This window comes from Podarcis bocagei (genome assembly GCF_964188305.1).
Source record: "Podarcis bocagei genome assembly, chromosome: 1".
Classification (NCBI taxonomy): domain Eukaryota; kingdom Metazoa; phylum Chordata; class Lepidosauria; order Squamata; family Lacertidae; genus Podarcis; species Podarcis bocagei.
Genome location: NC_138125.1, coordinates 101,479,059 through 101,496,884, shown reverse-complemented (window position 1 = coordinate 101,496,884; position 17,826 = coordinate 101,479,059). Strand labels below are relative to the sequence as shown.

Sequence of the window (17,826 nt, the reverse complement as noted above, 5' to 3'; positions counted from 1 at the left end):
ATGTTTTATCTCCCACAATACATTGTCATACTCGTCAACTGACCGGGGAAAAACAGAATATCCTATTTTTTTTTCCTGCAAGAGGACAGTGGCCCAAATGGCTGTGTTATTTCAGGCAGCACTTTTTTTTTAGACATGGCATGCCGACACATGCATTTTGGGGTTCTGTGCCTGAGAAAAAGTGCTGTTGGGGGCCCCACAATCTTGTACAGGTCACATAACTCATGCAGGGGTACAAGCCCAGAAGATGGCACCCTGGATTTGGGCAGTGTCGTTTGGGAAGGGATGCAATGCCCAGCATTCAGTGCTGGGTGCCAAAGCCTTGCATTGTGGGAGATAAAGCAAGGCTACTTCCTGTTGCTCACCAGAGCTGATTGGCTACCATCCTATTGCAGCATATGCCAATCTAGGGTGGGAGTATATGCAGTGCTGCCAAGTGGTGAGCACCAAGATGATTGGCAGTGGGCAACGGATAGTGAGGGCCCATATAAGTTTAGCCCTGGTTATTCCCATGCACATAATTTTGAGGCTTATACCTTGATATTTGCCAGTTTTATTTTGTTTTTGTTTAACAAAATGCACTAAAAAAGATATCTAATATATTTTCTTTCATATAAGCAGTAACAATAATATAAATATAATTGAGTGTTTTTGTCCTGCCCTTTTCAATGTTGTGAGAAGGGGTTGCTGTTTAAGCACGTGCACGCGCACACACACACACACACAGAGAGAGAGAGAGAGAGAGAGAGAGAGAGATATTCTATGGAGTTCAGTTAGTCACAAATTTCTCTGGATCAGGTGCTGGGTATTAGTGATGCTGTCTATAGCCTCATCCAGCCTGGTTCCTATGTGCATTCCTCCACAGGAGTTCCATCTTTCCCAGGGAGTATAGGGAGAGATTAAACTTGGGGGGGGGGTAGCAGTTGGCTTGCATGTACAATTCAGCTTTTCCACTCCATCCACAAGGGATAAATGCAGACTACAAATAAAGAGGAGGGATGGTGCAATTAAAGAAAATGGGATTTGATCTGAAACCTGCTGAGATTTCTTTCAGGGATAGCTAGGAAAAATCTAAGCAGAACAATGTCTTGTTGTGTTGTAAAAATAAAGGGCATATCGAAAGAAGAGGAAAAGGATGTCATCATGTCAGAGTGTTGCGTTAAACATTCAGTGGTGGTAGGCGGCAAACTATTCAGATGTGCTGTGAAAATTACTGTGGACCCAGGGAAGTAATAGCTTTTTGCTTCTGGGATGCAAAATAAATCCAGTAGTACCCAGTAGATGTTACTGGAACTGCTGCTAGGAGTCATCCTACCTCTCAGGGAAAAATGAGTTTTCTACAATAATTTATCTTGCCTAGGCAATAGCTACTAAAAATCTAGACACTTAAGGGGAAAAAATACTACAGGGAAGTTTTCTACGGAGTATTCAGTGACCTAGATATAACACCCAAAGGTAGACACGATGGGAAGAATATTTTAGATAATTTAAAAGATAAATGATTTCCAGCCTTGCTGATCCATACATTCCATCAATCTAGAATATGTTAAGCACTCCAAATCCAGATGATATATTTAGCAAGCAATGTAGCTCAGCAACAGAAGACCCATGAATCCCAAGCTATAAAACCACTAGGGAGAGGCCCGTGTTACAAGCCATGAATAATATTTGCATTCAATCACAACATCTACCTCAGATTACATCCCTTTTCTAACAAGGCCCTGCTATTTTCCCCTCCCCCCAACTCCACTTAAGCAATTGCACTTCCTTCCTGAGTTTTAATAGAAATGACTAACAACCCAACTACTAAGTATCTAAACAGAGGAAAATGACTTTGTATGTAATTGTGAGAGGATTTTGTAATCATTTAAATGTAGGTGTTCGGGTGATTACATTTCTATGTAACTATGCATTCTAAATAAAGAGAGCAGCCTTTTCACAACAGTGACAATGAATGCTAGTGGCAGCCACAGGACAAAGCTTAGATATTCTTTCCAGCTTTGTTGAATGCTTTTCTTGAACACCACAAGATGTACTGATGGCAGCCAAGCTTAGATGGTTTTAAAATGGGATTAGACTAATTCACATTGGACATTCTGTCCAAATGCTTGGTTTGGCCTACTATTCAGGCCCCTGAGAACCGGGGTTGTTGCTGAAATTTAAGTTAATAGTCTCCACCCCACATGGATGACATTTTGGATTATGCCCATCTGTGACGTTTATGGGGCTTTGTCCCAACAGTTCCAGCCAGCTATGGATATTTGGTTATCTTTCTTTTCTGCCAAACCACCTCAAATGTAGAAGATCTGACTTATCAATATTTGCTCAAAATATGTTCTAAATATACTTTTGTTACATATCCCTAAAAAAATGATTGCCACCACAATATCTTTCACAAAACAATCTGCTTAGGACATCATGAATAATATAATAGCCAAGTATTAGGCATAGAATGAAGAGACACAATAATTATTCAAAGGTGAAAACAAATCTATCTTTATTAAAAATTTCTTTACATGTAATATATATTCATAATGTTCTTAAGATGTTCTTAAGATGCTTCAATGTTTACTTCATTTGCACTTTTTCTTAAAAGGAAGCTGTTATATTCACTTCGCTGAGTAAAACCCAGATGCCAATGGTCCTTTTCATAACTCTGTCCAAGTTAGCTCTCCAATAATATGGTAGAGAACAAGATGTAGGGTTCTCTCTCTGGTCAGAGACTCACTGGAAGTATATAGAGTCTCACAGCTGTCACACACTGGAATCTCCACTTCTTGAGACAAACTGCCAGGTTCTTCCTGAAAAGTGTGTGATAATCAGGATGCATCCAAGAACATCTTGAAGTCTCTTGCTACCTGAGGCCAACTGCCTTCCACTGTCACTGTGACCAGAGGTTATTCTAGAAAACCACCTCCTTCTTCTCCTTACTTACTTCTCCTTACTTATCCAGTCTCCTACTTAGGCTGTGCTGTTTAACTCCTCAGGCTCTTCCCTGCCTAAATTGCTTCAACTGACCATATTGACTTTGGACAATGTGGTGACCGCCCTTTTATACGACCTCAGTCAGGGCCCATCTGACCAGTGGCTAACTGGCCTCTCAAAACCTAAGCTTTTATGTTTTCCTGCCCCGTTTATAAACTGACAGACCTAACTATGAAGCACTAAGACCTATGACAGCGTCTTTCATGACTAGTTTAGCAACATAAATGACAATTACAACAGCCCAAAATAAGTTTAGTATACAAAGTAAACAGTTGGGCTTTCTGTAAATGCAAGTTTTTAACCTCTAACTGTTTACCAGTTCATAATCACGACAATATACATTTTTTTAAAAAAAATCTACATAGCGTGTTAACAATGTTTTACCTCAGACTTTAATTCTCTATACTATCCATTGCACACAGTGCTAGTTCCACTGTAGCTATTGACCATGGAACAATGTGTGTGAAGTGCTCTGAACACTTGGTAGTGCTGTACAAATGTCAGGTATTAACAATGACTAAAATGTTTCTTACATTATTTTGGTTGTGTTCCAAAATACACCGTAGAAGTCTTCTGCTTGTTGTTTAGAACAGAAGATCAACAATCACTAAAAGTCACCAGTCTATAAAAAACATCAACATCCAGTACAGTACTAAATTTAGTGAGCTCTTTAACAAATATAAATATACCTAGGGGACATTACAAAATTATAGTTCAGTGACATGTTTTGAATGCAGAAGATACCAGGTTCAGTTCTTGGTGTCTCCTGTTAGAAGAATCAGGTAGTGGGTTATGTAAAAGATATTTGCTAGAGATCCTGGAAAAGTACTAACAAAGTAAGATAACACTGGGCTAGATTGGTAAATAGTCCTGCTTGCCATAAGGAAGTATGTCCTGTTATAAGGAAACCTCCTATATTCCTAAGCTGCTAACACACACACACACGTATACACACAGAGATCTAATCATTTGAAAATAACTGTGAAATCATGCAGAATTGCCTAAAGAAAAGTGTTCTTGGGGGGCATTTACATATACTTATGTGATATTAAAAGGCATCTATTATTTCTTTTGAAGCAATTGCAATTTAGAAAAAGAAATCCTGATTTTCATCACATGTTAAGTAAATGTCACTTTTATGTATTTATCGCTGGAAATAATGTGGTTGCAATTTTAGGCCATTTACTGCTTGGGAGTTAAATGAAAGACAGAATTATTTGCAAAATATTTAAATTTGAGCCATTTTTCATTTGAAGAAATGGCATGGGTTTTCTTTTGAAAAAAATATTATGAATTTCTTCCGCCGTCTGTTCTTATACATCTTAATATTCTCACGTAGCTCAGCGAACTAGATCAGACCTCGCTAGTTGTAGCTCATCCACTTATACCAATATTGAACAGTTTCAGCCATGAGGAAGTCAGTGACAGTCCTAGAGTCATCAGATAACAATAACATTTTTTCTCTCTCTATCTTTGTGGGAGTATTGGAAGGGGAGCATGCCTGAAATACTTTAAGAAAACACACTATTAGGATCCTATTTCTTGAGAAGCAAATATGCCGGTATGGTAGGTCCCAAAAATCCATACAATAAATCTAGCAGTGATGCATAAGCCCCGCCCCCTTGTATTGTGGAGCACTTGCCCCACCCTGTATGGTTTACTATACATCGTCAAGCAGACTTCTCATTTCCAAACAATCCTACAGCACATGGAGCTTGGGAGTGAGGTCACTAATGAATAAGAACAGTTCTTCTGGATCAGACCAAAGACCCAGCTAGTCCAGCATCAATGCTCTCATGCTGTGTCAACCAGACACCCATGGGAAGCCTTCTAGCAGGAGCAGTGAGCCACAGTGTACTCCCCACTTGCATATTTATCAATAGTCCTGATTTGATTGGGACATTCCGGAATTATGGAAGCCATACCAGCTTCAGATCCCAGGATGTTCTCTTTGGGCTCCTGAGAGAGTGCAGTCCCCAAAAGAGTCACTAGCGCAGATTGTGCTGGCTCCTTCATGCCTTTCTTTGTTGCCTCCCCACAGCAGCTGTGGCTGGAGCTGCAACAGCAGTACCAACAGCGCAGGTGCCTCTCCTTGCCTGCCTGCCTGCCTGCCTGCTTCTCCCTGATGCTTGCCCATCCCAAAACACACCAAGAGCTACTTCTGGCTCCTCCTCCTCCAGTATAGAGATGTGGAAGAATGTAGAGCAAACCTCTCCTAGGACTTTCAGTCTCCAATTGAAAAATTGGCTTTCTGCTCTCTGTCCTGATTCACTGGCCCAAAGGAGGGCTGGTGGGTGCAGAGATACCAAACAAGGATGTCAAAAATGACAGTGGTCCGTTTGAATGCTTTATTAAAGAAAAGTGTCGACTTACAGCAAACACAGGATGGACACTGCAGCAAGGAGATGGCTTGTTGGCACCCAAGCAAAGGGGCCTACATTCTTTACACCCAAAGCAGCAGGACTTCCTTGGCCAGGACTTCCTATCGCTTCATCTGACCAGATGAGGTCATAGGTGGCAGCACCCCAAGCCCACTGGTAAGGATAGTATCATAAACAAGCCAATTAACTTATATCAAAGCAAGTGAATATTAAACATATATGTGATCATGATTACAACAACTAGCAATTAATTGTGGGTTATCTTGACCACCCAAGATGGCATTTGCAGGGCTTCCAGAACAATTCCCCTTTGGTTCAACACACACTCTCAGTGGAAAACTGTGCATCAGAGAAGGGAGCAGGGGTTCATTGCTGAGTGCCTAAGAGCCAGAGCAGCGCCTTTCCATGCCGTAGAGATGCCAGAGCAGCGCCTTTCCATGCCGTAGAGATGCCAGAGCAGCGCCTTTCCATGCCGTAGAGATGCCAGAGCAGCGCCTTTCCATGCCGTAGAGTCTTCAACTGTTTACCAGAAGTTTAGGCTGTATTGTCACTCTACGCCTTTCCCCATATTTATGTCTCTACTTGCCACACATCCACCAATCAGTGTACTGCTGTCTGTCCCCCACCCCCACTCTCTCGGCGTGCTGACAAAACTCCAGGAGCACAGCCCCTAAAGATGAGAATCCCAGTTTCCTCTGCAGCATGCTGGAGGATATGCACAACAACAGAACATAGCCATCATAGCTAGTAGCAACTGATAGCCTTGTCTTTTACAAATGTGACCATCCCTACCTTTTGTGGGAGCCCAATAGGCAGCTTGTATGGTCCAGTTCCCTTTCCATGCTGTCTTAATTTCATATATAGAATAATGCCTCACAGGACTAAACTGATCTGTTTTTTCTCATTTTGTTTTTGCACTTAATCAATACACCCAATCAGTCCCTTGCCAAATGTGCCTAATTTATATGTTTACAAATGTACGAAAAAAATAATATTGCTAAAGACCTGAATGCCCTGGCTTTCTTCCCACTTTATCTGGCTAGTGATTTTGAAAGCTAGCTGGCTACTGTGTGCATTAAGGTAATGAAATTCAAAATGAAAATAATTTTGATGGATTGCTCTGTCTTTAGAGAACACCCTTCTGAGTAATTTCATAATTATCCAGATAATGGGAACATTATCTACCTGTTGTACCTTTAACGTAACATATATATGTGTATGTGCATTTATCTGTAAAAAGTCCAATATTTTACTTATGCTGTCATAAAAAGGCAGTTCACAGCTATTTTTTCCTTAAGGTGAAAAATAGCATTCAGGATACTATGGAAACACCTTAATATGAGCAAGGCTGCTGCATATGTGTCCATTATCGTCACTCGCAGCGTCAAAACATTTCAATGTTTCTGCAAGTTTGCATGTTGGCTTCCAGTGTGATTAGGAACTGAACAGGTTAAGTACATTTGTGTGTGTTTAGCCTTGGACTTGGATCTTGGGAAACAGATGTGTAAGGAAGCTGGGGGAAACTGACTTCACTGTCCTCTACACCCCAGCAGACTCTCAGCCCATTGCACAGGCTCTCCTAAAGGTCATGGGACTATGAGGAGGACAGAGAGGAAAGTGGGGATCCCAGAAAATAATAAGAAAGTAACACTGATATTCAGAAACTCCACCTGCACAGGTTGCCTGTAGCCAGTTTTGAGGAATTCCCTTCCCTCACAGCAACCTATGTCACAGTCCCCACCCCCATTCATTGAGGTCTTCTGACCCTCAAGGGAGCCTTTTTGTGCAGCTGTGTGAGCTACTAGGAGGGTGGGGAGGAGGTTTCTCGGGATCCAACCTCTGAAGAATGTGTTACAATATAGAAGCAATGCGGCCGCGAGCTGCTAGCTTGAAAGCAAAACATAATGGGAATGTTGAGACTGTTCCGTGGGAAACAGAGGGACAGTCTATTCACAGTGCGAAGCACCGGAATTAGCTCAGAGTGTAATATGAGCTGTACAGGAAGTACAGGTGGAGTTAGTCTCTCGGCTGCTGGAGTTTGAAGAGAGCAGACGTGTTTTCTGTGACGCTGCAAAGACAGAAATAAAGGCATGTAAATACGTTTCTGTCTATCTCTTTCCCCTGCCGGGGGGGGGGGCAGGAAAGAGTGGTGTGTTCTTCTCACGCTGAGAAGGATCGCCTATCACGACCTCTGCCTGGATCCTGCCGGAGAATGCAGACAGGGAGGTCAACCTTATCAGTTTCTCCTGATAAAGGCTTGATTCCCAACAGAATGAGCACGTGGTGTTTGGGAAAGAGGACAGTAGGTACAATCCTGATTCATAAATTCACATATAAATTTACTGGAAGCTTCAGCTAGTGCTCTCTGACATCTCTTACAGATTTCCATAGCTATTCTTTCCATAGTTTCACACCCTGGTCATAAGAATCAAATCATTTTTTCAGTTTTAATTATTACTGATGCATCCTTGAAATATATTAGCAATAATAATCTTAGTATTCTATATCCTAAAATTCTATTGCATCATCTACATGTTTTTTTCCCCCTTTGTTACCTTGCAGTCTCACCTTAAATGAGTAACTGGTACTTTCACTGCTGGCACTATTTCTATTAAAGTCATGAATGTATGTAGTTCTGTGCTGTCATCACATATTTCACAAACAAATATTATCTTCTAATTAGAGTTGAAACAAATATTTACATTTTTGATTCTGGCAGGCATCAGACATGAAATCTCATAAGCTGTCCACTGTGAAATACTAAATACCACTGAATGTCAGCTGTCAAGAACAGTCAAATATTAATTACTACTGTGGGCCAATGATAAAATGCCGAATGCCTTTTCATCCCATGTCAGCTCTCAAAAACTGTAAAATAGCAATCAATTGCATAACTTGTGACCAACCAAAGTCCAACATAACCCAAAGGCCATCTGACTAGTAGGCCCAGTGGGCTATATTCAGGGCGAAATCCAATGCTATGTAAGTGGACTTCTGCTCAGAGAATGGGACCTCCCATTCCTCTGCTCCTACAACCTGCTTCTGACCATGAACCATTGGATTCACTGTCAGCTTGGTCACATGGTGTGCAGGTTGTGTTTAAAAGTAAAGCGTAAAGGGACCCCTGACCATTAGGTCCAGTTCTGCCGGACTCTGGGGTTGAGATGCTCATCTCGCTTTATTGGCCGAGGGAGCCGGCGTACAGCTTCCGGGTCATGTGGTCAGCATGACTAAGCCGCTTCTGGCGAACCAGAGCAGCGCACGGAAACACCATTTACCTTCCCGCTGGAGCGGTACCTATTTATCTACTTGCACTTTGACATGCTTTCGAACTGCTAGGTTGGCAGGAGCGGGGACAGAGCAACGGGAGCCCACCCCGTCACGGGGATTCGAACCGCCAACCTTCTGATCGGCAAGCCCTAGGCTCAGTGGTTTAACCCACAGCGCCACCTGCGTCCCTCTAGGTTGTGTTTAGGAGTATATAAATAGATGGACTTTCCAGAAGAACCTCAAGGGTACATCTCCATCTATCTGATTTAGCAGGTCAGTTTGGGAGTTATAAGACTGGTATGATTTAGAAAGAAACCAATTTTATTTATTTATTTTTATTTTAAACTTGCATCCCATCTTAAGGAAACTGTACGAAAACTGCTCATCCCCATTTACATGGAGCCTGCACTGACTTGGAAAGCAGCAGTATTGAACTGAGCGTAGTTCTGAGCAGACATGCCTAGTATTGCACTATTAGTAAATATAGAGACTGGGATGAGAAAGGAGATAAAATGCACAAAGCAGAGGTTAAGCAAAGAAAGCTTCACTTTAGGCTTCAATAGAGTACTGTGGTACCTTGGGTTAAGTACGTTCCGGAGGTCCGTTCTTAACCTGAAATTGTTCTTAACCTGAAGCAACACTTTAGCTAATGGGGCCTCCTGCTGCCACTGTGCCACCGGAGCACAATTTCTGTTCTCATCATGAAGCAAAGTTCTTAACCTGAAGCACTATTTCTGCGTTAGAGGAGTCTGTAACCTGAAGCGTATGTAACCTGAAGCATATGTAACCCGAGGTACCACTGTATAGAGGGGGGGGGGAATTCTCAGTGGTACAGCATGCCACTGCTTTAAAAAATAATAATTTTGGCTGTTCCAAATATGGAGGTTTCCCCCTTTTTGTTTAAAACTGACATACAGTGGTACCTTTAGTTACGAACTTAATTCGTTCCGGTGGTCCGTTCTTAACCTGAAACTGTTCTTAACTAGAGGCGTGCTTTCACTAATGGGGCCTCTTGGTGCAGCTGTGCCACCGGCACTCGATTTCTGTTCTCATCCTGGGGCAAAGTTCTCAACTCGAGGTATCTCTTCCAGGTTAGCGGAGTTTGTAACCTGAAGCATTTGTAACCTGAGGCGTTTGTAACTCGAGGTACCACTGTGCTCAATTTCTCCCACCCTTCCCTCAAACTGCCTCCAAAACGTTCATTCTAATTTCAGGTGCTGCAGAAAGTTGGAAAGACATACCAGGGAGATTGCATGAGGAAACATGTCAACTTTCTTGTCAAAAAGATAGGAAATGGGGGGGGGGCAACAACTCTTTCTTTCATCTAGCTAATATTATATTTGGTCTGGTTTGTAGGAATGAAGAAGAGCTAATGATGTCCCAGCAGCATCTTCCAAATACTTATGCATAAATAGTTTTATGGCACCATCCACGGGATGAACATTTTAGGACAAGTCAATATGTGAAGAGTAGACAGCTGCAAAGACCCATATATATCACGTATTTTGTCAGAAACTGGAGTACTCAGGCTATGCCCCCTGCTGTTATTAACTCCCATCTGGCGTGTTTACATAACTGAAGGGTACCACAGCAGTAGTAAGGGAGCAGGTCTAATGGCTGGCATGTGTGCATGGTCAACAAACATAATCACCACCATTCCTATGTCATCATCGGCAGTTTTTACTGCTACTACTCTAAACATTATATAACTAGCATGAATAACCAAAGAACATTTGATTTTCTACTGGGACATAAATCTACTTAATATCCTCTGAATTTAATGATTGGCAGGCCAGCACTCTCCACATCTGATTCAGAAATGATCCATGAAAATGGATTACTTCATTGTGAATTTGACAGGTGTCCAAAAATAATCATTGCTTTCCTCTTTTTACTGATTGTTTTCCAGTTGACAATGTGCATTTGTGATGTAATGTAATTCCAAGTACATGAGGGCCAATACGCCTTCCAGCATTTTTCCTCCTACCTATGTAGGGAACATGAGGAGAGAAGAGTGGGATTTGGTGTCCTACCCAATCTTCATAGTTCCTTTAGGTTCAGCATATTCTACTGCTTTTCAATGCAATGTTACACTCACCATAGCCCTGAATTCTGATTGCTTCCTCCTGCTAAATGCTCTCTGTAGCTTTATGTTGCCCTTTTCATAATGAAGTAGCTGGCACGGAGAGGGATATATCTAGTGCAGCATTTGGGGAATACCTTAAGCATTAAATGGATTAACTAGAATTAAATGCTATTTCCTCTCACATCTTATACAGTTCAGAAAAATATCCTCTGACTTGCACTCCACCTCATCATTGCTGCATGCCAGGACTGTGTTTGCTTTAATGATTGAAGCTTTCAAATTCTTCGATCTCATTTTATTCAAATGCAGCAATAAATGGATTTAAATGTCAATTACACTGTTCTGAAAGATTTTCATTTGAAAACCAAGGAATGATCTGGATTCTGAGACAAATAAATAAGTCCTTTAATATGACATGAGTAAATAGATTGCTCTCACTTAATACAACCTCTTTCGCTATAAAATAACTCAAGATTTTAGCACCACTCACTTGGCAGCAATGAAGTCTTTGCAACAGTGTTTGCCACCATTTTTATTCCAGCTAAACTTTTAAAAACATCTCACTGGTAAACAACCAGTGAATGCTTACACACACACACACACACACACACACACACACACACACACACTACATGGAGATATACTGAGAAATCTTTGAGATTTGGAGAACAAATATATGTCCATTTTTTACTAGAGTTACTTGGAATTAAATCCCATTAATTGACTGGAAACGAATTCTGGATGTCATTAGGATTGCAACTGCATCCTAATCCATATCTGCCTGGTTCATATACAGGTTCCTGTGGTTATCACACATAATTGTTTTATATTTTAACTGAAAAAATAAAAAAATAAACTATGATAATGCATACAACAACAACAACAATAATGAAACAGCATTTTATACAGTGTATACACACTCACACTCACACACACACATATTCATTTTAGGACCAATGAAGGTTCTGGAGAAGGGTATAGCCTGAAGAGGGTGCTAAGCGCTGGATAGAGAGCTGGACTGGAGGGCTATATTTGACCCCTTGTGCCTGAGGTTCTTCATCCTTGCTCTACACCAAAATTATAAGCAGTTTAAGTTTTTTGAGAAAGAAAGATAAATGGAAAATGGATGTAGTTAAGAGGTTTTGTTGTTTAGTCGTGTCCAACTCTTCATGACCCCATGGACCAGAGCATGCCAGGCACTCCTGTCTTCCACTGCATCCCGCAGCTTGGTCAAACTCATGTTTGTAGCTTCGAGAACACTGTCCAACCATCCCATCCTCTGTCGTCTCCTTCTCCTTGTGCCCTCCATCTTTCCCAACATCAGGGTCTTTTCCAGGGAGTCTTCTCTTCTTGTGAGGTGGCCAAAGTACTGGAGCCTTAGCTTCAGGATCTGTCCTTCCAGTGAGCACTCAGGGCTGATTTCCTTAAGAATGGATAGGTTTGATCTTCTTGCAGTCCATGGGACTCTCAAGAGTCTCCTCCAGCACCAGAATTCAAAAGCATCAATTCTTTGGCGATCAGCCTTCTTTATGGTCCAGCTCTCACTTCCATACATCACTACTGGGAAAACCATAGCTTTAACTATACAGACTTACCATAATTCCTTCCTCTGAATTTCCTCATTGACACAGAATCTGAACACCGAATCTGAATGATCTGTGAATCATTTGAGGAGACTGAGTGAATTAGTTGACATGATCACAGTCACATTGGAAGCCACCTTTTAAATAGATGTCATGTATATACATGTACATGTAAAGTTCGTCTGGTGAATTTGAGTAGTACATTGAGGTGATTAATAATATCATCATTTACCTGTTTTAGACCCTTAAGCAGTAGCAGCTGCCAGGACATTGTCCTGATCACTTCTTTGTAGTTCCTTCCTTATTTCAGATATTGTGATATATTGATATATATTGATATATTAATATATCCCGATGTTTAGCTGGTGATATACCACACTATTGAAAACCAGTTATCACCCAGCCCTAGTAGAAACCTGTTAAATTTTAGCATATAGTTATACTTCACTAGAAGGATGCACTACACACACACACACGCACACACACATCCATATGTGGAGTGTTGAGCAGCAGTGCATATAAAAACATGGCTTCTGACATTGTTGAGTGCCCATACCATGTCATTTTCTCTTTGACAATTTTGTTGACTTGTTCAGTCTTCTTGGTTTCCCCCTATTATTTTTTTTAAAAAGCCTTGTTAGGTTATAGATTCTCTGTGTCACAAAAGAAATTCAGAGGGGAAACCCAGAGAAGCGGTTAATAAAGAGGCGAAGAGAGATAAATGGAAAGATGGGACGATATCTTACACTCTTGTAGCAAGACTCCTTAGACTAATATAATTTTTCTATACTCTCCCGGCAATTTAGATAAGGCATATGTGGTGTTGGTGGTGTATGTTTCTAGTTTAAAGTAATGAACCACAGAGCACAATACGTCAGAGAAATGTTTCTTTGCAGACATTTTTCTAAATGAAGGATGAGCTATTCAGAATGTGCTACTGAATGTTAACGATACTAAAGCTATACAAATTGAAAATTTATTGAATTGTCTTAATAATGAGATGCATTCTTAAAATTATAGAGTACATTGTAAAGCTGTGACAAGAAAATAGGAAGCCAAGTGGGGGAAATATTCAGCATGGCCAGTCAGAGCGGCTCATAATGATCCAATGGTGGGTAAATGCCCAGGTAGAAGTAACACAGATTTAATTGTGAACGGGACTGCTAAAGCATCTGCCTATTGAGGCATTTCATTATTGAGAATGAGAGAGTTTCTAACTCTCATGGGTAGAAGGGCAATAAAAACCCTCTTCAGTCATTTGGTACCCACTGGTTTATTCTCCACTGGCATCAATTTGATCAGACATCAGCTGTCAATCACACCATTCACACCTACCACCCAGTGGAAGGATAGCCAAATTTACATGGATAGGCAATGGATAGGGGTGTTCCCGAAACCATTTGTGGCTCAAAGGTAAAAACCAATGCTTCAAGTGTGCTCACAAATGGAACACAAGGAGGGAGCCAATAAATAATGTCCAATAGTGGAGTCACATGCTCCAGTAAACACACCCCAGCCCAAATTCTGGCTGCAGGATTTTGTTCCAACTGTGATTTCCAAACACTTTTCAAAGGCAGACTCGTGTCAAGCCAGTTGTAATAATTTAGCCTGTTTGTCACCAAAGCATGCAATAATGTTTCCAGTCATATAGAAGCACTCTGGCTACTTTCCTGATCTACGGTTTTCAGACCCAGTGATGCTGAAAACTAAAGATAGGAAAAAAAGCAGGTTTCAGATTCCTTGCAAGAAGATAACATGAGTAATCCTACCCCAATTTACAATTATAGCCAAGTCAATGTTTCAAAGGAATATTTGCAGGTAGATCCCCCAGCATTAAATGCTACTCTTTAATAAGCACACTTTAAATAAATAAATAAATATTTTCTATACTGCCTTTCATCTGAGGATCAAAGTATAAATATAAATATAAAATACAACATAAAAACACAAATATACATAAGATAATACCAAACAAAACAATACACACACACCCAATTTTAAATTGTTTAAGTACTAACCAAAGGCCTTTTCTGCAGCACACTTGCCATAAGTAATAAACATTGTGGCCATGGCCCTTCCCTTTGATTTTTTTTTTTTAGCTACAAAGACATTGACGTTCCCCATAATACCAAGCATGCAACTTGGCAAATACTCGTATTAGGAGGAAGTCACTCCAGCTGTAGCTCATTCTGCTTACATATTTCCAAAGATGCATGACACTTTAAGGAAGGAAGGAAGGAAGGAAGGAAGGAAGGAAGGAAGGAAGGAAGGAAAGAAGGAAATCCAGTTTGGTACTGCATATGCAAAACACTTTGTGGAGGGGAATATAAAGTCAACTTTGACCTTGAACACTGTCCTTGGTATTTCCTCCCATCCAATCCAATATTTAATTACTTGGTAGGTTAAATAAGCAAAATGAATAGGTCTAACCAGCTCCACCTCTGCATATAGATTTATGGTATATAGATTTAAAAGTATTGATTGATTGCATGAAATACGATTTGAAGATATGAACCATGACCTTAGACAAACCTTGCAGTTTCAACCTTTCTTTGTTAAACAAAAAGTGCCACTTTAAGAAATAAATTAAAAATGCTGCCCTGATTCTAATTTTTATTAACGAAACCTACTTTCTTCTCAGGGGTTGGTAAATTATGTAGTGCTTCAAATAAGAAATAATGTGATTATTCTGCCGGCAAAAGTACAGTTCAGAATTAAATGGAAGAGGAAACAGGAAATTTATTCCAACACTAGCAGTTTTCAACAGACATCCCCATGTTATGGTTCCCATTGCATTTTATTCATCAGTTCAAAATCTCACTAGGCAATCTCTATAGTGCACACAGTGGTGAAGACCCAACTGCACTATGGATATTCCCAAACAACTCCATTTTGTGGTGCATTAATGCTATAAGCTGCCCCCTATGGTTATAGGGAAACGTATACAGTAGATGTTTAAAACAAAATAACATACAAAGACTTTGGTAGGGAATCAGAAATTCAACTGTTACTGCCTGCTGTCAGTAACACTGATGTAGGAGAAAATTTCTTTCTGAATCCATTGTAGCACTAGGACCTCCATTGTGCTTGATTTCTGCAGGATGTGCTACTGGCTCACTGCAGTGTCAATTCTATGCATTAAATCAGGGAAAGTACTATGCAGAAGAGAGCTGATGCATGGATAAGCCTGCCTTTGAATGGCAGCTTGATTTTGTGAGGCTCTTCCAGTCTTGAAAGCCTATAGCCTTATTCAGAAAGGGAGGGCAGGGATGGTATTGATGGAAACAGGCCTCTGCCATGGAGAGGGGTGACAGTAAGAGTATATTAAGAAATAGCATGCATTTCTAGGTCTCAAAAAGGTGTTTATCATATGCACTATTTTGCAAACACATCAAAATCTGGTAAAGACATAGCCCAGTGATAGAGCATCTGCATGCAAGCTGGTGGGTTCAGTCCCCACCATCTCCAGGAAGGGATGAGAAAGACTCCTGTCTAGAGAGATGATTCCATTCAGTGTTGGCAACATTGGGCTACAATGTTCGCACTTAGATTCCTACGGTCCTATGTAAAAGATCATCCCGACAACATCTTTTACAGTGTGTTTATATAATTGTGATAATTTGAACTGGTATGCAAAGCTGGAAGGTGCATTCTAGTATCTTTCTCAAGCCATTTTGTTGAGGTTCACCCTTAAAATCGACCACCTACTTCCACTCAAGTTTTTATTTTACTAATTAACACTCACGTGTGTATTATAGAAAAGGGGGAAAGGCATACTGAGAAAGCAGTTGTTTTCCTGATAGAAATTCTCCCCCTTCTAAGATGCTATTAAGTTAGATTGAAAGGGGTGACATACAAGAAAGAGCCTGTATCACACTTACTTATTTCCCCCTCCTTCAGGAAGGATTTTGATAGGCAAAAGAGGAAAGGGTTACAATTTCTCCACAGCACCACTTCCCCAATCAAACCCACAAGAGATCCTGACCACATATCTCCCATGTCAAGGCTGTCCATGCCACTAGCAAATGTTAAATACTTCCTGTTACTGATCCGTATTTCTTTCTGTTTAGTGTCAAGGTCCACCCAAAGTGTGACTGACGTACCAGTGAAAGTCACCGGGGATGTTAAGGTTTCTTCCACTCAAGATGACTTAAAGAAATCAAATAATACTGATTCGAGACTCTCAGAAGTTCACATCTCCAAACCAGAAACAACTTTCCTTACAGCTCGATATCCTATCACTGTTGATATTCAACCACTAGCCAGTGAAAGAGTGGAACCTTGGCCTCAGGCATCATCTGTGAAGAAGCTGCTTTTGAATTCCAAACTGTTTCACAGACGCATTTCATCAGATGAAGCGAAAAATAGCACCCAGAGCCTTCTTCTGCACCATGAAACAACTCACCAAGGGGCATCCCAAATCTTATCACACTATAAGAGTCACGCCCAGTCACTTGCCAGAAGAAATGTTTCCACTCAACAGAAATTAAATACAAGGCCACATGCTGATTTGCAGACTCATACCTCATTTGATGGACAGTCTTTTGGGAAAAAGTCTCTTGGGACTTCACACACTAGATCTGTTCTTGGTTTTAAAGGAGGCTGCCCAGGTACTTCTGTTTTAGCAACACCATTGGCCTCCTCATCCCATCTGAAAGCTACTTTTTCTGGTATAACCCCACAAGGCCCCATCCGCCCAGCAGGAGCTTCTACAAAAACAAGGATTCCAGTATGGACATCTTGGGGCAGAAAGCCTCATGCCTCCCCAGCCAATCATTTGGGCCTTTCCACACCAATTGATAGGTTGCTACTTGAGAAGAAAGTCACCTGTGCAGATACACCATGTTTCAGTGGCGTGCTTTGTGAGCCAACAAAGGACAGGGAATTCAGATGTGGACCCTGTCCATTTGGATACAGCGGTGATGGAATTGAATGTCAAGGTAAGAGACGGGAAGAAAGTAGTGCCTGTGTTAATATTTTAGTCATTTCAAGTGCTGAGTTGGTGTTTTACTTATATAACACATTTACAGTTACAGTGTATGAGAGTATAGTAACTCATTTAAGTATATCTACTATGTGTATATAGGTCAGGAGTCTGAGTGTACAAATGGGTTTACAATCTTTATTCCAATTGCCGTAATGTATCAGGAACTGTGGTGGGATATAAGACAGAATATAAATAGAACAAATAGTAAATAAATAAACTGTTGCGGTCAGAGTTGGTGAGGTAGATTCTGCCACATCCACAAAGACCACACTGCCTAATTTGCAGCAGGAAAGCTATGCAGATAATAAACTATGAGTAGAGGATAAAGGGTAAAATATAGCTTGTTGGATTGATGTGGCTGAGATATGCCTGTTCAGTCACTGTTTCTTTATTCTAAGGAACAATGAAACTTCCCATGGGACATTTGTGCCAGTGGAAGGGGAGGAAGCTGGGTTGTTGTTTTTTGCAGATTTCTACTTCCTCCATATTTCCTGAAAAGGTGCTTTGGAGGTTGAGAAATTCTGAAACAGTGCA

General features: G+C 40.8%; 1 protein-coding gene across 1 annotated transcript in view; it reads left to right on the top strand.

Moving 5' to 3' along the window:
* The window catches only part of LOC308571906 (von Willebrand factor D and EGF domain-containing protein-like), a 199,572-nt gene that overhangs the window by 133,138 nt on the left and 48,608 nt on the right, over nt 1–17,826 (top strand). Inside the window, exon 22 of the mRNA XM_081167541.1 lies at nt 16,376–17,245. Coding sequence (XP_081023667.1) covers nt 16,376–17,245 — 870 coding nt within the window. The remainder of the gene's footprint in view (nt 1–16,375; nt 17,246–17,826) is intronic.